Raw genomic sequence first — 24,061 nt, forward strand, 5'->3', positions numbered from 1 at the left:
TCAGGACTTACGATAAACGAAGGCAGATGGCGAAATGCTATTATTATAATACTAAATAACTATTTTTCAACTTGTTATATGATTGTTAATTTCACCTCTGGAAAATCCCAATCAGAGTAGCAAAATTGGCTTGACAGTTTAATCTGATTAGATTGAAACCTTTACATTCCGCCCCAGCAGCACGTGACGTCATAATACTGATCTACAGTCGAGATATGTCTCGTGTTTTAGATAAGTTCGATTTCCAAAACAATAAACGTAAAAGAAAAAATATCTGCAGCTACTTGATAAGCAACCTGTATCGGTAGGACCATAGTTAAAGCGGACAAAGTTTTTGTGTGTCGTTGTCAACGGACAATGTGTCTGGCAAACAGTTTTGTTTGTGCAAAATGATACTCTTGTATAACCAACGTTCTTGTGTAAAGATGTCAAACTGTAAAGAATAGCAGAACCGCTAACTTTTTGTATCTGGTATTGATGTTTTGACGCAACATACTTGTATGTTGTATACCACACCGATCCTTCGCATGAAAGAATAGAACAGGTTTTGATTTAATTCGACATGGCGGAGCTGTTTCAGAAAATGATTTCTTTGACCTTAAATGAAATTCTATTGACTCAGTTTGGATACCAACCGCCTTTGTCTTGTATCGCACGCCAGCTTATATTGCCAATAACGAGTTGATTTACAATTTTTACGGTTTCGATTTGTTGTTTTAAGTACTGTTATTACCTTTTTGCAGTTTAAACAGTTTGCGTGCACACGAAAAGCTTTGCAGAAGATCGTCAAATAGGGTGCAAAGTGCAAAGTGCTTCACCACTGAACTTGGGATATTTTCTGTCTTTCTGGAATGGACATATAAGCCTTAAGATGCCAAGCAAGACACTCTACCTGGTCTTTATCCTATCATGGCTATCTTTATCATTATCTAGTAAGTCCAAAACTTCGTCAAATTTTAAGGTTGTTTTTACCCAGACTGGCATTCTAGAATCATTGAGACGCTTACCGCCAGTTACGTAATCACGTTTAGACCTAAAGCCTATGTGTGCTGATAGTAAGGCATCACGTAATGTGCAGTTTGGTTATATCAACAAGCAAACTGACAATGGTGGTCCTACTCTCATTAAGCGCTTTTGTTCCCCGTCTCCCTACGAACAGTCTGAAGTCAGCGGCATCGTTTAGCCAGAGGCGCATGGAAGTTAGCTTGGTGTAACTGTAATCTTCTTTAGGATTAGTTAGAAGGCTAAATAGCGCCTTATTAGTCCTGATATCGAGATCAACAGACAAGGTTCTTGGAAACAAAACTCCTATAAAGTTAACGACATCAATCCAACTGCAAATGTGGCTGAGATAAATTACATTACAATATGTGCTCATACTACGACAAACAATTCCCTCTTGAAGATTACTTTATGGCTACGTATTACGATGTTATAATTGTAAATGGTGTAAGCGTTGTAGATTTCACATTTTAGGGCAAATCCCCTTCTCCTACTGTTTTACAATCCAATATTACTTCCACCCGGAATTCTTTGACAAGATTTTGAGCCGAGAATGCTCTGTAAGATGGTGTCAGATATCAGACGACAAAGTCAGTCGCGACAACAAAATTGGCGACCAAACTTCCCATTGTTTTTTCTCACTTCCTGGCACCGGCATGCCGCATACCTATCCCAAACATCAATAATTAATATCATAAAAGTTTGCTTTTGTTCCAACTCGCTCGATAGAGTTTTGCTTCTGCTGTTTGCCGTGAACGCTCCAAAAAGCAGATTTTTAATTTATAAACTTTTTAAAATTGGTTCAAACGACGCGCTTGACTGACGCAAACGGTCGATAACTTTGCAATTATTGATTCCTCAAATTTCGATAAAGTGGGAATCTAACGACGGCCCGACCAACATGCTGTCGTGTTCTTGTAAGCGCACCGTGATTTCTACGGCGATTGCTTTTTACAGGTTTAAATTCAATTGTTCCTGCTTCTATTGTTGTAATTGACATCAAGTGCTATAAACGAGCACATTCTGGCACGGTCAGAGGCTTTGGCGTTCCAAATTAACTTAACTACGCGGCCTTTTTTAAATCGTAACCTTTGTTGCGACTAAGTATTGATTTTGCATTGCGTGGACCATTTTCATTTTGCCGTTTTTGTTTGTTTTTGGACTCTTTCAACTTTCGAGACCACAAACCGTAGTTAAAAAAACGAAAGTTCTCATTTAGCGTCGCTGGCGTCGAATATCGAGCGTTTTTCCCACCCAAAGACTGGCTTCGTTTGCGCTTCAGTACCAGGTTAGGGGGGAAGCATTGAACGCTCTTTCCTTAATTAGGTTTTGACAATAAGATTTTCTCGTTGAATTGCTGCTTATCGGGCGTATAGCGCACGGTACTGAATTTGATATAAAAGAACGCTTACGTAGTGCGCGACAATTGCAACGCCTCTACATTACCAGCCCATCGAATACGTCGCGACGCGATAGTAAAAACACAAGACATCGTCATAGCTTACGAACTTGGTATCCAATTACGAACCCTATTACCTACGCGGTATGCCTGGATTGTAGAAAGCCCGCGCGTATCGTCCCCTCAATTGTCAAGGGGCTTGTTAACATCAAAGGTTTTAAACGATAAACGTGTTCTTCGAATGTTTGCTACGTCATCGGTTAGAGTGCAGAGGTGGCCATAACCGATTGTACGTCATCATTAATTATGTTTGGCTTAATTCTGGAAAGCCTTGTTTTTGATAAAAATACCTTTAGCGTTGTGGTGATCATTTTCCGGTATTTCGTTTCTGTCAAACACTTCCGTTCGCGAAAGTCTTGAACTTATGAGCGAATAAAGGACAATATAATGACGACAAATTATGTCACTATGTACAGTGTTTTATTATAGAACAATCTTGAACGAAGACGGAGTGAAGTGTGGCGATATTGATCCGAATTGGCATTGATTTTTATAACCGTCGTCATAGACAGAATGATGCGAGCGATTTTAGGCAACGCTGTTATGAACCCGAACGCTCATGGAAAAATAAAGCGACCAAATCTCGTCGAAGGTGAACGGTAAACATTAGGATTTACGAGGCACAGTGTACACACCTATGTCAGTTATTAAGGCTCTTAACCGGTTAAACCCTGGTCCCGTGCTTCGGTGCTTTGTGTTATCACTTTGCACAAAGATACACGATTTTATGTGGAAAATGGCGTACGTCGGGTATGTGGCTTAGCGCTAATCGCAGCGTCTCTGCTCAAATCATATTTTTCTTTTTTTAATTAACGCCACGACACGAAGTATTCGGCTCCGACACGTCTTCTGGATTTGAACTATGCCCGCGGGCGTGCACCGCAGATAGCTAATTGTCAGCATACCTTATTCACTTCCTAGCCACTATTTTGATGTTGATGACTATTATTACGTCATAGGTGCGGAATCGGAACCAAAGATATGCTTTGGAACAACATCTGGTCTTTCGGTCGGGGAAGATCGCCTTGACCATTATGTGAAAATGTACAAGAAATACAGGAACTGCACAATTGTTAAAGGCAACCTTGAAATCACTGGTCTGCAATCGTCCAAACTGGAAATCTCTTTTTTGCAGGTGAATGCGGTTATCCTGTTGTAAATAAGAAAAGGTTAAGGGTAATAGCCTGAAATACAACGCGCTACGTTCAGAGACCTCCTGCAAGATTTATCATATTTCTGGTCGAAACGAACAAAAAACACGCTGGTTCTTCGCGGTTTAAGACTTGTCACTCAAAGCCGAAGTGTTAGACAGAAAAATGCGAAGCTCTCTATCATAAGTTCTGCAGCCGAGCTCTGTATTATCGCCATAGTTCAGCTGAACTAATGATCCGTGGAATTAATTTCATCAAAATCTAAATTTTTCAGTGTTATTGCAGCGGCAAGATTTTTGCATTCTCAACAAACTTTTTGCAGGTTGAATTATTGCAGCATAATATGACGCAAACAACTAAATTTAAACGCTTACAACTTTGTTTTGATATTCACCTACATCGTTTGATTAAACGCTTGTTTTCTAAACTTTGTGATTGCTTAGATATGCTTGCTTAGATGCTTAGAAATAGGGCGCTTGCGTGGCTGGGGCGAGGTTTTACTTGGAAATTTAATCAGTAAATTACTGAAAGGTTCTCTAATCTCATTCCTACTTTTATTTGTGAGTTTAGGAAATGTTCCAAATAAGGTCAATCTGATTCAAACTCTTTCAAGCTTAGTTGAAAATGGAAGGGTGGTCGTCAGTTGTAAACAGTTTAAGCGGAAACGGACAAGATATAAATCGTCCTTCTTCCACAACGTTCGTTGTACAGCTCTAATACCAACTCAAGTTTTCATTGCTAAAACGCACAACGTTTGTGATTTTCAACGAAATTGAATTTCCATTCAAATTAAATCGTTCGAATCAAGACCAGCGGCGATATAATGTTACAGCAAAACACAAAGGTTGATGAGGCTGAAAAAATACGATGAGTTGAATACGATGAGGCTGGAAAAACATGGCTTGTAAACTTCAAGCGCTTCCTTCCTTAATGTCCATGTAATCTGGGTAAATTCAGCGCAATTTAAGTCGTTGTCTTAAAATATCCGGATAAACATGGGATTATTTAACAGTCTGTATGTTTTTTTTTATCAATCTTGATGCCATAAATAGAATTGAAAACGACATTAACCAAACTCATTCAATGTTTGTCCGTCATCATTCTGTTAATATGTCATCTCGTGTTGTTTATTGAGCACAGTGTTCTGGGTCACCAGCATAATAGTCCCCTTATTGATTCATTGTAGAGTGTAATTTACCCATCATACGCCAGAGCAAACAAAAACGCTGCCATTTGCCGTTTCAGCGGAACTTATCTGTTTATTTTTTTTATTTCAGGGTATCGAAGAAGTGACCGGTTACGTCATAATAGCCCTCAACTACTTACCCTATTTACCCCTGCAAAATCTGAAGATAATTAGGGGTCGCGAGCTGTACAAGGGCAAGTACGCCCTCTACGTCAAACTTAACGTCAACCAACAACATAAGTCGAAAGGTTTAAAGGCATTAAGGTGAGAACTGACCCCTAGGGGTGTTAGTGGTCGCATTTTGTGACCCACGTTTTGTAACTCTACGCCCCGCCGTGTCATAAACCCAGCGTTGATCTGGATATTTCCGCACATTGTTTGCCACACTCTCAGGCTATAGTTTCGTGGGAATCCAGCTACTTGCGTGCAGGCTGTCACATGATTTAACGCTTGAACGAAACTGCTGTATGTTCACGTGCACCTTATATATGCAGGTGCGCTAGGCACAAGTATCGAGTGACATTTTCAAGTTTTTAAGTGTAAAAAAATTGACGTCTTTTATGCAGGCTGGTTGCCGTCGATGCAACCGAGTGGATCTGTCGGTCGATTTTTCGTTTACACTGTGCGTTTATGAAATGAAATGTTGATATTTTAGCATAAAGGATTTTGACAATTTTTTAGTTTTGCTGTCTTGTAGCAATTTCATTAAAGCATTCGAAGGGAAACGCATAAAACGCTATAATTCTTTTATTTTCAACAGTTTGCTTCATCGTTTACATTTACCAGTTGCCTCTTTGTTATGAGGTTTTGCTCTAATTCTGACACTAAAATATCGTTACGGGAACGTACCATTATCACGTCCACAGATGTCACTGTATTTCTTAGCAATACTGTTTTTTGCTGACGAATATTTTGGCCATTTTCAATTTCCTGTATTATTGACGTGATGGAGGCCTTCGAGATGCCAGACCAGGCGCAAATCGAATTAATCTCATCTTAATTTGAATTAATGAATCGAGAAAACATCGCCTATTTCGCATGAGGGGGGCAATTTTGATCAAGATGAATGCAGATTACTGATTAATACGACACGAGCAGTCCTTGGTTTTTCTTTCTGGTAGTGATTTTTTTTAGAATACGTCCAACGTTTCTCCCCCCAAATACGTCATAGGGTCACTACTGAATGCAAATTCTCGGACAACAATTGTGATTTAACAATTCATATCACAGGCAATGAAGCACTCACGTGACGTGCCATGAAAAATTAATCCCATTCGAGTCGTGTTTCATGAAAGATTAATATGATAACACAGATCGTCACATTCAACAAAATTCTATCACATTAACGGACGCTTAAATAGGTTGTAGGCCCTGATTTTACGAGCCCGAGTCACGCTTCGTTTTAATGCAATCACCTGAATATTATGACTGGCCACTTGGGAGATACTCTCATGTTTGCATGCGGGTGCCGTTGAAGTTCATGTTCTTGTTCGTGAAGTGAACTTTGATGACTGATTGTACCGCATGCACTTGAGCTGTCGTATTGTCATGTAGTTTCCACGATTGTTGGGGTGTTTTAGGCTGCCGATCGGGTTTTGTCCTCCGATAGTCTTTCGAATGCCAATCTTAGTAGTTCGCGGTTCTATATGACAAGGTTTTAAAATCGATGAATTCCATTTGAAGACAGAAATAATAAGACCATAAGACCGTCCATAATAATTAACGATCAAAGAAAGCAGAATAGTTTCCATTTAAGAAAATAGGTGGTGAGAAATATCCTGAAAATTCTGTGGCTCGGAAACATGAGGTTTTTCGAATTCAGCCGCTCCACACAAATATGCGCGGTTACAAATAGATCGTAGAAAATCCGCGCATAATTCGTGTTCGGATTTCAACATTTGTCCATCAATCTTTGCTTATAGCGCTCCGTAATCTATCTATGAATGGAAGATATAAGTTTCTTAGAAATTATCATCTTCCTGTGGTTGGGAAAACATTCCACGAAAATGTTATGAGTTGATTTAGTAATCAGGAAATATGGTATAGCGGTTTGTCAAAAGGTTTTCAGGTTTCCACCACTTGCTTAACTGTGTTCCCAACGCAGGGTTAACCCACAATTCGCAATAAAGCCCCGACCCTACCCCTGCACGGTTGTGATGGGTCGTTGAATATTATTCAATGTTTTTCCGGAAGCTGACTGAAGTTCCCAAATTTACCCCAGAATATTGAAGTTACTGACAAAATTGTATTTTTGTTTTCTTTAGACCAGTGGGGTTATTTCGGGGCATATTTACGGCGCACGGTGTCGTATGCAATTGCTTTTCTTAGTCTGCTGCATGTTTTGCGAAGCAGATCATAAGTTATCGCAAAGTTTTCTAATTCCTGCATTTGCACGGCATGCTACAGGGGTCGCTGATCGAGATTTAGACAATTATTATTATCAATCAAAAACAATCAATCGTCATTATTCGAATCTAAATCTATAAAATTTTTATTCTTTTTGAGAACTTAAAGTTGCTAAGGAGTTTACTGGCAGCTTTACAATTCTTTGGTATTTCAGTTTTTTTATTTAATGTTGTCACCATCAGGTTGTCGTCACTGACCGAGATAGTTCACGGCAGTGTCCACATCAACAACAATCCGCAACTTTGCTTTGCGGACACCATTCATTGGGATGACATCCTCAACCCTGTGCAACAAAAAATCGGAAATTGGACTTATGAGGTGTCAGATAATAAGGATTCCGCTCTTTGTAAGTTCACTTGTTGTCAATCTTGTCTTGTAGGCGTATTTTGATTTTCTGTTGACGAGGTATAGATATTGTGCCATCAATAACTGCGCTTTCTTATACATTTTTGGTGTTGTTTTAGATTAACTGTATCATTTTTTCTCACCTCCCGCACATATTTTAAAATCTGCATTGCTAACTGCTTTTGTTTTTTTGTCTTTTTATCAATGACGTTATTTTGTCTGACGCACGAATTCGGATTTGTTTTCACAACTTCTGCACGAAATGTTACGTTATCACCTTGAAGGGCAAAAACTTTCACTTGCTAATCTTCACACCGCTACAATCGCAACAAACCTTTCGATGAAGACATTAAAAGAAAAACAAAGATGACGTAATGAGATAGTGACGTTGCAAAGCGAGGAGTCGCATAAATATTTCATAACTTAATCTCCCCCCCCCCCCCCCCCGCGAAACCGAATCTTGTTTTTGTTCGTTGCAATTTCTCATCTAAAACATTCTGCATTGTTACGTAGTGATCAGCGATTCGCACGTGATGGTAGTGACAACATTTGAAGGAAGATTACAATCTTTAACTTCGACTTGGTCGCTGTAATTGTCCACAGAGCTCTGTGTGGCTTTGTTTTTGAAATTCGGACAACCGTGTTACTAAAATTCTGTTAAAGGTTGTGGTTCTGCACCTGCAGCCTATGCTCTCTCTCTCTCTCTCTCTCTCTCTCCTCGACTTCTCATCGAAAAGAAAGACCCTTGTCTAGGCTTGATACTTTATAAAGTCTTAATTAATGCTCTGATTATGACTGGAGAGATGGATTAGCGGTTTTTTGGCATCTCCTTGCCATCGTATGTTTGTTGTCATTACTTTTGCCTCGGTCGTGTCGAAGAAGAATTCTGTCGCTTTTTCTGTTCGGTGTCGACCACGTTCGCCGCTTTCAGAAAGTTGAAAACAAAGCTTAAAATGTTTTTCTATAGAATACGGGTGAATTCCGGATTTAAACATCGTGATTTTGAGAAGAAATCGCTCTTTTTTTCGCGATGACACATTCTCTTTAAGAGGAACGTAGCAGTTGCTTGACTTATGTAACTTCTGTTTATCAAAGCCCTTAAGGTTAGGGCAAAAGTAGTTTAGAAAACAGACAACATTTAGGGAAGACTCGATCTGCACACTACGCCTTACCCGAGTTGGTAAAAGTTAAATTCAAACACGATTCACTGATGATAAAACAATCTTTTAATCGTGGAAAATGCGCCGTGGTGATATGAGCGACGATTATTCCTTATAAGCGGGTAATTAAGACCGCAGCTCGCATTAAGGTAAGATCGAGGCACTCAAAAACTTCACATTCATGATAAATCAGAGTGCGCCGGTTGTTATTTTTGACTTTGAGCGAAGGCGATAGCGGATTAAGGCTTGTAAGTCAAGACAAAGGAAACCTTTTTCTCAATTTCTGGATTTTATTTGACAGGTTTTTATGAATGTTTACATTTTCATGAAACGCGGGTAAATTCCTCAAAAGTGAATTAAAGTCAACCAAAAAATTATCTGGATATTTTCGGCTACTTACAACCGCGTTTATACTTCTGTAAAAAGTCGTGCGCGCCAAGGCAATGGAAAAACAACCAATAACTCGAACCTACAAGCAGTTGACACATATTCAGGTAAACAGACACATTCCATCTACGACTTTGCTGCCCGGTCCACCGACCAACAACGTTCGGCGGAAACTCGTTTAGCAAAAGTATAAATGCGCATCCATTTTGTGTTTTTACTTTCTCCACGTCCAAAAGTAACCACATCTGGGTCAGATGTTTCAGCTTTTCCGTCCCTAGCAATTAGGCCAAGCTATGAACAATCGTTGAACTTGAAACTGAGCTATGATTTGCCGTTCAAGTATTTCAACAGATGAAAGTTTGCGTGACTTCCGGTTTATCGCCAAATTTGACTCGAATTTTTGCACAATTGCCGGAAAAAAATCGGCCTTCGATATAATTGTGCACCAAAATAGTCAGTTCGGCGGAGGCCTTATAGTAATAGTAAATCTACGGTAAACAGTTTGAAACTCCCGAGCGAAAAAAAGCAGTTTGATGCTGAATTTTAGTAATCCTATTGGATTTAACTAAAACGCTCGATTACTTAATTTTGCTGCAAATACCGAGCTTGATTTTCATGCTTTCCTTTGATGTTCCAGGTGCTCGGTGCAATGAATCGTGCGTGGCTGGATGCTGGGGTAAAGGAAACGAAATGTGCCAGCAACGTGAGTTAAAATCAAAGTTTGAATAACAACTTCACACTTGCCTCTAACTCACCATGCCCTGGGCGCTTGTATGCAGGAGAAAACGTTTTTAGCGTCATTTGGTTTAAATTAACAAAAAACAGTGTCAAGTCATGACGTGAGTTTATAATCTTGCGCAGTGACATTAGAGCACTGTTCGCCGGAGTGTGAAGATGCCAGATGTCGTGGGACGACACGTGACGATTGTTGCGATTCCGAGTGCGCGGTCGGTTGTAGCGGCCCCACGGCCAGGGATTGCACGGTAAGCTTTCTTTCCATGAGATAATAAAACCTTAAGAATATGAAATTATTTCAAACATATTCTTGTCAGATCTGCCTTCACGTGAACAACAGTGGTTCGTGTGAATTTGCTTGCCCGCCTGAGTTCATCTACGACCCACAGACCCAGCGTAACATTCCCAACCCCAAGTTCAAATACCACTATGACGACAGATGCGTCAATAAATGTCCCAGTAAGTGTTTTTCTAATGACGTAACAATGCTTGAACTTTGACCTTCTATAGCCACACGACGGACAGCTTCTCTCCAATTGTAAACAATGAGCACTTAGGTTATTATTTTGCATATTCTATTATGACGTCTTTTTATCCCTTGTGACGTCACTATGTTCCTTTATTTTAGGCAACCTTCTCATAGAAGACAACGGCTGCGTCAAATCTTGCAGAGTCGGTTTCCATAACAACGGAGAAGGAAAATGTGTTCCGTGCAAAGAGGAAGTGTGTGACAAAGGTTATTCATGACGCCATAAAGTAATTTCCGGTAAAACGACAGCGGTTGATTTTTTCCTAATTTGCAGAATGTTACGGAGTTGGTCACGCGGACGGCCCCCTGGTTCATTTCAAAACGGTCGATTCATCGAACGTCCATTATTTTAAGGGCTGCAACATCGTCAAGGGGAACGTCGTGTTCCAGTCTTTCGCCTTCGCTGGGTGAGCAATTGGCATCGTTTTGAAACGACTGCAATCTTTTTCAATTAATCGGATCTCGAGAGAGACTTCGTGTTCGTCTCGGTCCGTCTCAAATAAACGCGATATCGAAGTTTTAAAATCCACCAAATCCAAAACTTTGATAAATAAAAAGACTTCAAAAACGTGCCTGGCCTTTTAAAAACACGACTATTGCAGGATAATCCGGTTTGCTTAAAATGTTGTGCAATTCAAGCAGACATGCGGGTGATTTCTCATGTTCATTGTGACTTAACTATTGAAACGTTTTCTTTTCGTGTTAACAGAGACACTCATACAAAACTGCCGCCTATGAATGTCTCACAAATGGCCGCATTTAAAGATGTGAAAACTATAACAGGTAGGCCTGATTGTGAAAGAACACAGCTTATGTATTAGCAATGTGATGTTTATGTTATAGCCACCGTTATCTTTCCATAACTTGTAATTCGAAAACAACCGTTCGTTCTATCACTAATACTAACATTTTCTTTTAAGGTTATCTCCATATCGTGGCTTGGCCAAAAGAACTTGCAAATTTTTCAGTCTTCAAAAACCTGCAAATAATTGGAGGCGTTGGCTTGTACCACGATATAGTAGCCTTAATCATTCAGGATAATACTCACCCTGCAGGACCGTTTTACCTTGATCAGGTCGAAAACTTTTTCTCCGTCCTATCTATAATTTTACATGTTTTCATCTGAAGGTTTGACATTAAGTACATAATTTATTGAGGAGATTTTTGAAGGAAAGATTTTCCCTTTGTTGCAATTTTTTGAAACTTTAACTGACAAATGTTTGAAAAAAACTAACTTTTCTCGAGAAATGCGCGTTTATCGTTGCTTTAAAGCTTTTCCTCAATTAAAAAGTGCTTGTAAAGGTCTCGTAATTAATACGACAACCCCACGTTTTCCTCACAATTCTGACGTCATAAATATGTTTGTTTTTAGATTACGTCATTGGGATTTGAGTCATTGCGGGCGATAAACCACGGTAACGTCTACATCGGATATTGCCAGAACCTTTGCTACGAACAGTTGGTCAATTGGACGTCTATTATACGTCATCATACGGAATACAGAGGCTTCAATAACGGCCTTTTGCTTCGTAAAAACGGAGAAAGCACAGAATGTAAGTCTAATGCTGAAATACAAGACTGTCCAGAAAGAGATTGTTGCAGTTTATTGGCTGGTTAATTAGTAGTTAGTTAGTTTACAAGCTACTATGACTTGTGTTTGTGCTTATACAGTATATACGCTTTCGTGAGGTTTTAATATCGATTTTTTGATTTTCCGCCCCTTTTCCAGGCAATACCACAACTTGCGACCCCGAGTGTGATTCCAACGGCTGCTGGGGACCAGGTCCTGACCAATGTTTGAAATGCTCCCATTACACCTACTTTGGGAGAACTTGCATGGAGTCGTGCCCCGTGGAACTCGGGATCTATGCAAATCACACAGGTCGGGTGATGTAGTTTTCATCTGAGTTGCGATTCCTAGGTTACGCAAATAATGTCTTTTGAGTATAGATGTTAATCGCTTTGCAAGTTTAGCGGCAATTACAGGATGTACAGTAGTTTTGCAAATTTATGGAAATCACCAAAATTTGTCATTTTTAAAATCATGCGCACAAAAACAACTTTTTGCAAAGAAACGAGCAAGTATGTGGTAGATCGATATTGAGCTGCCGATCATACATTAATTTCAAAACAATAACTTTCCCTTACGCCTTCCTTCTGTAATTATTTATAAAGCTTTGTATTTTTTACGCGCGAAACTGCGTTAGTATACGCCAGACAGTAGAGAGTAATGATTGATTACATTTCTGTCTTACACGAAGTTGCGATGTCTCTTCGATAATTAACCTTCCAAACTTGTTGTAGCTTTGAACATTTTTCGAGGATTGGTTTTTGAAGGAATGAAGACGAATCAACGATATGTTGCTTGCATGAAGCCAAGTTGCAAAGAACGCTTGAATTTGTTGATTTGTTTGTTGACGCGACGAGCAACAATTGTCGCGTGCGAGCACAATTATGCTTCGTTGACGTAGTTGGCCATCGACGCCGTTGTTTGTTTTGCGCTTTTTTGAATGACTCGTCACTTTTGGTGACCCCACTGAAACCCGCACCCACAACTGCCAGTCAAAATTGTCACACTGAACGTGTTTTGAGTGAAAACAAAAGAGTGTCATCGCGGCCTGGTAAAAGCTGACGAACCAGGAGCGAGGGATGGTGGTTCAGGCGCAGAGTACAATGTTATCGTTGATATTTTCGCGAAAATATTCGAGCATTCCGGTCAAAATTTGCAGCGGGTTTATCGTGTCAAGATATTTACGAGATCGTTTCCTAGATCAACAAGTGTACGGAGCAATGACGCAATCAAGCATACCATCAGTGCCATGATTTGTCATAACTAATTGTCAATGACGTTAACTGTCAGTCAAAAATTTAGGCGTGATGAAATCTCGCATTGTAAAAAGGCCCACTCGCTTACCACAAACAAAAACCTTAGAGAAAAATCCTAAAGCAACCTGTCAACTCCGCCAGCGTGGTCGAGGCTTGTATAATAGCCGTGAAGCATTCAACAACAAACTAGCTGCTTACATCAAAGAGAGGTAACAGGCACTGGTAACATTTTAGGGGAGATAAACATCCCGAGCGCTCGTGTACGTGAGTCAGAATAAATACAGCAGAATTCCGTAAAAAACTACCTACGCCGCTTACGGGCGATATTCTTGAGAAAGGTGTAACCGCATTGTCGTCTTAGTCACTTTATTCTCATAAACGTGACGTCATTGTCAATAGTGTGATAGCGTCTGTAAGCTTTTTAATGCGTCTATTAAACGTCGCGCGTGGAATATTTTTCTTGACAACGAGATAACGTATTTTTTTGGAAGTCATTGAGTTTTCTCAAGAGGATTTCGTCACAAACAAACACAACCACAGCCAAGGTCAAGGTTAAAAAACCGACCAAAGCCTTCCCGGTTTTTCTGGAAACATTTCGAAAGTTGTAAATTTTGCCAGCACTTGCACTTAACAGAAGCTTGTTTGCGTGAAGAATATGCCACATCAAAACTGTTTTTTATCAAAGTTCTCAATTTTTAGACTTTCAATGCAAACCGTGCCACGACCTGTGCAACGGGACTTGCTATGGTGAGGGACCAGGAAAATGCTTTGGCTGCAAATACGCGAGCTACAACGGAATCTGCCTCGAAGAATGCCCCAGTGATATGTACAATACCCACAACAGCACCGAATGCCAAAAGTGTCACCCCAATTGTGTGTCCCACCGGGGCGAAAGATTGTGAGTGCATTCGCATTTTTGTTGTATCGAAACAGCATCCAAACGGCTTTTAAAATCGTTATGTAAATATTTTGAAAAATCTCGGTCGATGTTTTAATTCCATTTTTAACCATTTCGCGTTTTTTTCTCGTAAATTCAATTACCATTTACGACGTTTATGTTTGCTTGTGACGTAACAAACAGATCGATGATGATGACCTTTTTTACAACAGACTTGTGAAAAACTGATCGTAATTTTTTGTTTTTATCGACTATCATCGATTTCTAAACTTCCCCTTTATAAAACTCACACCCGCAAAGAAAATAAGTTTTACAGCCCAGAAGGGTCAAGCAATTGTTGACAATGATTACGTTTTGTTTTCGGAAGTTGTTTTGTGAATTTCTTAGCGTGCAGCTTTACGCTTCTTGCGGTGGAATTAGAACCGATATGATTTTACATTGGATGAACTGGCGATTAAAGCTCTTTGTTTCGTTTGCGGTGATATTTAGCTAGAAATGAGAACTCCCCCCGTTATATATATACAGCTTGACATGAATATGTCGTAAACATTTATAAATATTTAGGATTTAATGAGGTCGTCAAATCGGTTTGTTGCCTCTTTATTTCTACCAAAACATATTTTACAATCAAGCTGCGTTTATAATTAGTCCTAATTGTGATTATTACGTCACCAATACGCTGACTGTGTCCGTTTGTTTCAGCTGTACCGGGCCGGGAAACACAGTGGGCAAAAATGCTTGCAATTACTGTGATTTTGCGACGACAACAGCCGGTGGCCTGGACATCCTGCAGTGCCTGCCCCCGGGGTCGCGCTGTCCCAATGCCCATTTTTCTCACGACGGATCCATAAAGTCCGCCACTCACGTAAGCCGTACCTCAATATTTGATCGATTGATAAACGACATTATTAACTAATATAATTTCAATTCAATTGCATTGGGCTGCATAAGATTGATCTCGAAACGACATTTATCTTCATTGTGACGTCATAAAATGTGTTTTATGTTCTAATAAATGTCGTCCCGTCGTTTTACAGACTTGTGTGCCATGCATAGAGGGGTGCACGAACTGCACGGGATCTCGGAGGGAGGATTGCCGCCACGCGCTCAGGTAAAATAGAACCTCCAGTTCGGAATAACTGGTCGAATTGTTGGCAGTAGCATTATTGGCGCGGCCACCTTTTTCAAAATTTTCATCCTAGCCCTTAAAAATGCGGTTAAATTTTACATGTTTTTATTTTCCGACTACACTATTTGTTGTATAAGTTTGTAAAAGCCGGGTACGTATGTGACGTAACAGTAGCCTTCTCTGTCCATCTCGTTTAAAGTTTTTTCATATTCTTCCCCAGGTCACAAAATGACACTGTAGTGGCCGCCGTGGTCATCCCGGTGGTCTTGGTGGTCTTGTCCGTGTTAGTCGGAATCGTCTTATGCTGCCGATATCGCCGACGACAGAACATCAAAAAGCGACAACATTCCATGCGAGCTCTTGGCATAGATCCTGTGAGTTCATTTTCTTGTATTATGACAAAACAATGCCCTGTTTCGTATCATTTTGAGCACAGGTGTTCAAACATAAGTCGAATTCGATTGACGCTTTGAGACAAGGCGGTTATTATATTTTTTTATTTGACTCACTGAGCTTTTGATCACATTGATATTTTCTTGTTTCGTCATAATCGCTATTGACACACCCTGTGTATGATGCAACAGTCACTTGGATGATCCCTAATGAGCAAAAAATTGCAAAATATTTACAACAATGCGTTTTCGGAATTCAAGCGTTCATAATTGCCCGGGTTTATCGGGTTTGGGGGGTTAAACTGTAAATTAAAAGGTTTTTATCGGGATGATCTAAAAAGCGAAATAAAATGCGACCCAGTGACGATGAGATTTTATCAAACTGTGGTCGCTCGGAGGCTTTTTCATCTTCGACTCATGACATGTCAAATCTTCGCTCAAAACACGACAAATATCCCGCGAATCTCTAAACTTCTCGATCTTTGTCGGTTATCGACGCCTTTTAAAGGTTTTAAAATTCCATTTTGGCCCGCGTAGACGTTTTAGTGAAACTCACAAAAAATCGCATTAAAATTCTTCGATAAAAAATGTTTACCGGCCAATTTCGGAAACAATCCTACCAGTACACCGACATTTGCCCTTTCGCAAGCATTGTGACGCAATAAATGACCTTATCTCTCCGACTGTAGAATAATAGCTGGTATTATGACGCAAAAGTTATTTTGCCATTGTCCAATAGTGCGCCGAAGAATCCCAGATGGACGCCAGGGCGCGCCTTATGGAGCCGATGACACCTAGCGGGGTCGCACCGAACCAAGCGCAGCTCCGCATCGTCAAGGTAATATAATGATACCTAGCAGCACTCTAAAATTAAGCAAAACAATAAGAAATGAAATTTGAAATACAAATTAAAGTAGGATTTGCCGGTCGCATTTTTCTTTTAAAACTTCTTCTGCTGTTCTCCAGGATGCAGAGCTTAGGATCGGAAAGATTCTTGGATCCGGAGCATTCGGAACAGTCCACAAAGGTCTCTTTTATATTTTTTAAATTTAAAGAACAACGCTCTATCTTTTTAAGTTGAAAATGGAATAAATTTGATTAAAAAATTGAAAACGCTTTATTAAACTATGACGTCATAATTTCAGGTTACTGGATCCCGGATCTGGCCCCGAGGGAGAGAGTTAAAGTCCCAGTCGCCATCAAAGTCCTTCGCGACGAATCTTCTCAAGTGGCGAGCAATGAGATTCTTGATGTAAGAGCCATACAATTTATGACGCGGCATTGATCCTTGTGACGTAATAAATCGACCAATAGATGTAATGATTTTGGGAGCGCATTTTCACGGATCTTTATGTCGGATGTTGCAGGAGGCATTCGTAATGGCGTCTTGCGAACATCCGAACTTAGTCCGTCTTCTCGGAATCAGTTTATCTCAGCGGATTATGCTCATCACTCAACTGATGCCGCTCGGGAATCTGCTGGAATATGTTCGGGAAAACAAAGATAACATCGGATCCCAGCATCTTTTGAACTGGAGTTTGCAGATCGCCAAAGTACGTCTTGAAAATTAGTCAAATTTTCTTGTTTTTCTGCTTCTTTGTTGCTTTCCTAATTTCACCATAAATTGAAAAGTATTTTGGCGGTCAAGTTAAGTCTGTTTCTTTTATGACAAAAATGTTACACAGCAATTATGACGAGACTGTTGCAGCCCAAAATTTAAATTGACTGGAATGTCTCCTGATTAATTATCGTGTAGATTTTTTTCTGCTTTTGACTATACAGCCAGTAGTGATGACATTCCTGATCGCTGTAATCTATTTCCAACCAAGTTTTCACACGAATTTCCCGTCGTAATTAAGCGTCGTAATAACAACGGGGGCGCTCGTAATCAGTGCGCCAAGCTACTAATTATACAGCGCAAGCTGTCCAATTATTCTTACTATTATTGCTGAGACCTAGTTTGGAAGATTCTCAAATGTAATTCTCATCGTTGTAATTAACAGGGAATGAGGTATTTGGCCGAAGAGAAACATCTCGTTCATAGAGACCTCGCGGCGAGGAACGTATTGGTTAAATCGCCGAATCACGTGCGCATTACCGACTTCGGATTGGCTAAACTACTCGACGTAAATGAAGACGTCTACAGGTAAGAACATCACCTCATAAATGACCTTTCAGCTAAGTGGGGGTGCCTGTATTTGTTTATGACGTCTCCAAATTTTCACGTCACCGATTTGTGGGTTTTCTTTCTAGGGCGGAAGGAGGAAAAATGCCGATCAAGTGGCTTGCCCTGGAATCGATCCAACATCGGATCTTTACTCAGAAGAGCGACGTTTGGGGCTTTGGTGAGCAGACAACGCTTTTTTTCTTTTATTTTTCCTTTAAACAATACATTGAATAATACTGTAAGAAATAATTATAACGTCACGTCCGGTTTATGTACCAGGCGTCACAATGTGGGAACTCATGACGTTCGGAAAGAAGCCATACGAGAACGTGCCAGCGAGGGAAGTGCACACTCTACTGGAGAAAGGTAAGCCAGGTTTTTGTAGAAGTCCTTGCAGACAACTACTAACCTCAGAGAAGTCTCATAATTGTTAGGGATATTATAACAACATTACAGGATGATTATTATCACACTACGTACAATGTTTACGAGCAGTTTGTTCGTTTTACTATGTTGTAGTTCCGTCATTGGCGGCAGCGGCAAGTGTTTCCTTGTCCTCACAATGCTTGTTTTTGTTCAGGTGAAAGGTTACCGCAGCCCTACATATGCACCATCGACATCTACATGCTCCTCATCAAGTGCTGGACCGTTGATGCGGAAGCTCGTCCTACCTTCCGCGAGCTCTCTGAGGATCTGTCCAAGATGGCGAGAGATCCACAACGCTATGTGGTGATAGACGTAAGTCCTGTGGATTGCGAATCGATGTCGAGAGTTAACATCCATTTTGATCTTCCGATTTGTCCTCCTCCGCAGAACGAAGGACATCTCACCGAGCTCCCGAGCCCGACAACATCCGAATTTCTGAGATCTTTGATGAATGAAGAAGGAGACGATTTTCCCATCACTGATGCGGAAGAATATCTTCATCCTCAAGCTCTTACCGGAGCAGGTGAATCTTCGGCTGCTCCTGAAAAGAATCATTTCTCCTCATTCAATCTTATGCTCTTCAAATCAATCTCTCTCTTGCAGAGGATGGAGCTTGGAATGACAATCCGTTCGCTCTTCAGCCCTGCCCTTCCGTGGTGCCATGGAAAAGGCAACATCAGCAGCAGCTGTCATCCACGTCGTCCCAGCAGGCTCTCCTGGAGGCGAGAGGCGGCGGTAGCGGAAGATTTAGAGGAAGGATGGACAGCGGGCGACTTGCACAGGTGGTGATAAATTTACAGCAGCCGTCGTAACAAAATAAGTCATATTTCGAAAAACTACATCAAAAATGTAACCCGATTAATTCTCGCCACCCACTAACGCCCGTGTTAGTTAATTAATCGGTAATCAGCCTCATTCTTGCCCTTGTTAAAGAATTAAATTAAAAACGAACTTTAAATAGAAGTTTACGAAATAAAATTGTGCCTTGATGATTTATAAGAACCGCCCCTGCCACGATCTCTCATGCATCGTGCTGCCCATCCCTACTGTGGTTTACGTTATGTCTGAGACACTTCATCTTGATACTTTCAATACAAGAAATTTCTTCTTAAGCTAACGAAGCGTGACCTCTGTTAGTGCGTCGAGGTTTGTTTATTTTGCGATGTATCTCTGCTACGTGCCCGCTGAAACGTGCCTTCATTATACCATGATTAACACATTTCAATAGACAACCTCTGCCTGTCCACACGGCGATGCAAAATCGCTTCACTACGACACAAAAGTGATTCGCTTTTCAATGTTGCAGAATTCACGAAATGCAGACAGACGCTTGGACTCGGTTATGACAACGATGACCAATTTGTCCAGCATCAGTGGATCGCAACCAAACGGGGCGAGCACTCCGTTTACGTCGGTTACCATGCCAATAAGTCCGGATATGACGTGTGATGACGAGGTCGTACTTAGTGTAGCTGGGGGCGCAATGACCGGGCAAAAGGTAATGATGACATCATTATTGAAACTAATTTATTCATTTAAATTTTTTGGAATTGAAATAGTGTTTTGGTGGTAAATTAGGATGACTCGACCGCTAAATGATTAGTAAGCATGACTTTGGGCTTTTGATCTAACCGTTGGAACCAAACTGCGCATTTTTAAATCGAGTCAACTATTGGTCCACTTCTGGTGACCTTACATCGTTTGACCTGTGACCTTTGACCTTTGTAGGAGGGTCTTCCAAACCAGGCGGTACTTGGGGTGATCAACAACGCGCGGACTTTCAGCGAATCGTCCGATGTTTTCGGACCTCCTTCTTCGAAACGACCCGACGACAACCCTCAGGGCTGGGTAAGCTAAATTCCCTGGTCTTAGCTTCGTTAGCCGCCCGAAGGTGGGTAAGTGACGTGGTATTTTCGACCCTGCAGCCTGGAAATCACTGCCCGGATCAAGCACAGAGATTGACGCGTGCGCGTGAAGACAGCACCACCATGCGGTATAGCGCAGAACCGGTTTCTCTCCTGAGGCAGCAGCAGACTAAGCCGAACGGTAAGTTGAGGTTCTTAAACTTATTTCACACCGCTTCATACGTGCTGGTTGCTACTCTCATTGTGTGGCCAAGCAGAAAATAAGACCAAAGTCCAACCAAAGCCAGCGATTGAATTTTCTAAGGACGAAGACGGTTACCTGACGCCTTTCGAAGCAGCCAATAAGAGGCCAGGTTTGTGTGTCACGTGGTTGTTGTTGTCCAAGCACGTGATGGGCTGATGCAAGAAAAAAATCATATACTGAAAAATCAGTGATGTTAATTCGTAGAAACCGGAATAACCAGGAGTTTTGTGGCAAAGTTGTTGGCCTAATAATAATTGTGTATACTAACGAAAATAGCAAAGCGATGCATGACTTTTTTAACAACCCGAGTCATTTTCGATTTGCGCGCCGGAAATAAACTTGCCTGTTATCACGGAATAAATTAAGTTTGGCCTTAAAATTTCCTGAGGAAATTTTGATATGGCATTTTTTTGTGCAACTGTTATTAACGGACTGTTACGTGCAGTCTGGCTGAATTACAGCGGGAGAGCGCATAATAAAGCATATTTGCGGGGACCCTTTTTTAATTTGAGAAGATGCATGAAAATTACGTTGTGTATGAAAATATGTTGTATTCTTTTGTAACCTGATATGCCCGTACAATGGTTTGACGCTTATGTTAACTCCATCAAAGGAATAAGATCATCAATGGAAAGAAATTAAAATTCTGAAATAGAATTATTAAGGGACAAAATAAAACCAAAAGTTTTTGATAAAAAAAACGTGTTCCTAGTATTGTGTTTGAGCAACGGTGCTCCTGCTGAAAATATTCACAAAATTTATTTTCTATTTTCATTTTTTAATATTTTTATTGTTGTCAATCTTTGATGCTCGTAAAAGCCATGAGTTATTCGTATGAGAAATATAACAGTCAAAAGATTTGAATAAAAATGGCAACAGACGTTGTCTACCTGTTTTCAGATGTTGTTGTAGCCTACGTTTGATGTTGACGTAGCCTCATATTAATGAAGTGTGAGATTGCTCACAAAATACTTGACTGCTAAGTCATTTTTCGATGTTTCGTGTTGCATTTGGGTCTTATTATGCATTGCATTTCTGTTGTATGAATACTACGCAAGCGCAGAGGTGGGCAGTGCTATATACAGATGCAAAGCCGCAACGAATATGTTAACTATGTCGCGTGCGGGAATAGGTTTTGTTGAATGTTCTCATTGTTTTCCTCATCTTTTCAGAATACTTGGATCCGAGTGAATTTCCTCCGTCTCCGTTCGCCACCAAACCTCCAGTCAACATCCTTGACCTACCTACGTCATCGCTCTCTAATCCGGAGTACGAACCGGCGTTTGTGCCTTCAGGTGAATAGAGCCAAGATGTCTAAATAGATTGAAGATGAGCTTTAAAGAAATATATCTTCACGTCTTGTTTTTTAAACGCGGCACTTTAAGATCTATTACTGGAAACGTAAACATTTGCTCTAAAACTAAAAACTAAAAAGAAAACTTGGTAAAAAAGTGACAAAATAGTTTTTAAGCACTTTGCTAAAAAGAAAACTTGGTAAAAAAGTGACAAAATAGTTTTTAAGCACTTTGCTCATGCTGGACGTCTGTAGCACGTTGGATTCATTAGGTTTTGAGCATTATGCTCCGTATCCAGTCCTGTCCTAAGTGTACGCAGTGCTCTGGTAGTAAATTAATATCATAGAATATCAAGTAATTTCATCGAAATAATTGTTTTTTATCTCCGTCTCTGCAGACCCCGGGGTCCACTTGGACGAGGAGGGTTATGAGATTCCTATTTCGTCCGGGGTAGCCCCAGAATACCAGAACCTCGACCAGGAGGAAAATTTGAAACTGGACCCCGCTTTCTCGCTACGTCATCCGTCCCAGAGTGGAGATAGCGTCGGATCGGAAAAGAGAGACTCTGGAATGCAATCCGATGAGGATGGGGAGAAGAAGACGACGGCGGTCGCCAATCCCAACTACGACTTCCTTGAAAACGCCAACTCCGATGCCGGTCTCTTGGGTCAGGAGCACGAACAGCCAGAGTACGTAAACACCTCTGCCCCCGCCGAGAAGGGGGCTTTTCCAGACGACGATATTTTCTCTCTAATGCAAAAGAACCACAAACACCTGCCGAATAGTAAGGAAGGGATCGGCCGGACTTACTCGGAACCGGACAGTGGCGTTGGTATCGAGGTGGCGGTTGATAACATGCTTTATCACAAGCTAGGCGCCGCTTGGGACAACAGCGAGTGAACAACCCGGTCGCATTTTAGCGCTGCCTGACGCGGCAATAGGAATGCTTGGTTGGCCACGAGATGGCGCGTAGTGCAATCTGTGGTTACACTAACAGTTTTGAAGAAAGTTGCATTTGCGCCCATTTTGTGAACCGTTGTACACGACTTTTCCTTACTTACAGACCTCACTTTTTGCCTGATGGTGTTTTTCTATTTCAAGATGTGTTTTTTTTTCGGAGTGGCTTTGATATAAGACGGTACGGTTCTGAAATTCAACACTGCAACACCGCCTTTCCCTGAATTCAATCGTTTGATGTTTGGTCCTTTAAACGGTACATTTCAGAAATTTTCTACATTGACCTACTCGTGGTGCTAAAACTTAGTATTAGTGCTACGTTTTTTCTTGTCTCTAACAGTATTTGTTCGTTTATGCGATTTTATTTGCATTTCTTGAAGTTCCAAGTGTTTTTGCAGTCTCTAAAATGACTGCCTTTTTCGTTAATCGAAAGTTCCACTCTTTTACGCCCTAAGGTGTCGTAGATTATGGTAAACAACTACCCGCTAGATGTCGTTGTCCTAATTACTGATGATGTTTTTGCACTGGAATATTTTAGCAGTTTCTGCTCAATTTTTTCTTTATTCACCAGGCCCTACGTGATAGTCCTCGTCATTGCGCTTGAACGTACTACGTAAACAACTGCGATTGGTCGAAAATGCAGTTATTCTTAATAAATTTATTTCACTTACGTGAAACCTAAACTTTATTATGATTGTAAATATGTTTTTGTTTTGTTTTGAACGATCTGCTCTGTAAAAAATTTGCGTCACTTGTACTGCGTTTCCCTAACTGAAGCATATTAATACATTTCGTTTAAATCTACGCCGTCAGTTTTTCTTCTGGTCACCATGTTGGCAGTCCTGTAATAAAATGTCAAGTTATAAAAGAGCAAGAATGTTTGCTGATAGGTTTGTTTGTTATTACGTATAAGTTACTTCATCATCTCATTCTGGTCTACTGCATAAAGACAATGACAATTTGAACATTTCACATAAACTGCAAGTAAATTTGCGAAATGAAATACCGACAAACACGGACACAGACAAGGTCTCCAACATTTTCTGAGGCAAAATTGTTATACCTCTGTTGTCATGCTAAATTAAGCTAAAATTTGCAAATTTTCTTTTGGTTGACGCAAAATGAGATTAATTCATGTTGCTCGATCTTTTGAACATGACCAAAAAATTGGACAATCACAAGGCACACGCATTAGATATCGGGATTCAAACTGTTTTTTTTTTACCCTCAAGACCAAACAATGATCGCTGTACATTTGCACGACCGGTTTAGGTGATAAACATTTCAGCGATTAGTAAAAAAACTATCTCGAAATATGTTTTTGAATTGAATTGAGGGCGATAGAAAGCTATGCATTTGATTTTCTGGCGGCGTGGGCGCGGAAAATTAGGGTTTGATGAACTCGGACCGATACACAACGATATTCGACGGTGGTGATCGTCCACGTGCGCTTAATATTAGAGATTAAAGCTGACAAACTTCACGAATATCAACATTGCATA

General features: G+C 40.6%; 1 protein-coding gene across 2 annotated transcripts; it reads left to right on the plus strand.

Annotated features, from left to right (window-relative positions):
* Positions 1-722: 722 nt before the first annotated feature.
* LOC143468333 (epidermal growth factor receptor-like) lies at positions 723-23,436 on the plus strand. Of its 2 annotated transcripts, XM_076965476.1 has the most exons (33): positions 723-932; positions 3,421-3,596; positions 4,890-5,062; positions 7,387-7,550; positions 9,734-9,799; positions 9,958-10,079; positions 10,149-10,290; positions 10,460-10,567; positions 10,635-10,767; positions 11,070-11,143; positions 11,281-11,435; positions 11,733-11,913; positions 12,090-12,242; positions 13,886-14,084; positions 14,787-14,949; positions 15,122-15,195; positions 15,434-15,587; positions 16,345-16,443; positions 16,572-16,632; positions 16,751-16,857; positions 16,973-17,158; positions 17,609-17,751; positions 17,859-17,950; positions 18,052-18,138; positions 18,353-18,510; positions 18,586-18,721; positions 18,802-18,980; positions 19,505-19,696; positions 19,927-20,046; positions 20,124-20,244; positions 20,321-20,416; positions 21,480-21,602; positions 22,000-23,436. In XM_076965476.1, the coding sequence occupies exons 1-33, from the start codon at positions 872-874 to the stop codon at positions 22,500-22,502; spliced, it is 4,701 nt and encodes a 1,566-aa protein (XP_076821591.1). In that variant the 5' UTR covers positions 723-871; the 3' UTR covers positions 22,503-23,436. The 2 variants fall into 2 exon arrangements, with proteins under 2 accessions (XP_076821591.1, XP_076821592.1); XM_076965477.1 differs by lacking the exon at positions 20,321-20,416.
* Positions 23,437-24,061: the final 625 nt, after the last annotated feature.

Source organism: Clavelina lepadiformis, chromosome 8, assembly GCF_947623445.1.
Source record: "Clavelina lepadiformis chromosome 8, kaClaLepa1.1, whole genome shotgun sequence".
NCBI classification, from domain to species: domain Eukaryota; kingdom Metazoa; phylum Chordata; class Ascidiacea; order Aplousobranchia; family Clavelinidae; genus Clavelina; species Clavelina lepadiformis.

Excerpts from the sequence above, each read along its gene's own strand:
- LOC143468333 (XM_076965476.1), top strand. The coding sequence starts at position 872 with ATGCCAAGCAAGACACTCTACCTGGTCTTTATCCTATCATGGCTATCT. Across the intron at positions 933-3,420 it reads GCTATCTTTATCATTATCTA|GTGCGGAATCGGAACCAAAG; the intron begins GTAAGTCCAAAA and ends ATTACGTCATAG. Across the intron at positions 20,417-21,479 it reads AGCAGCCAATAAGAGGCCAG|AATACTTGGATCCGAGTGAA; the intron begins GTTTGTGTGTCA and ends TCATCTTTTCAG.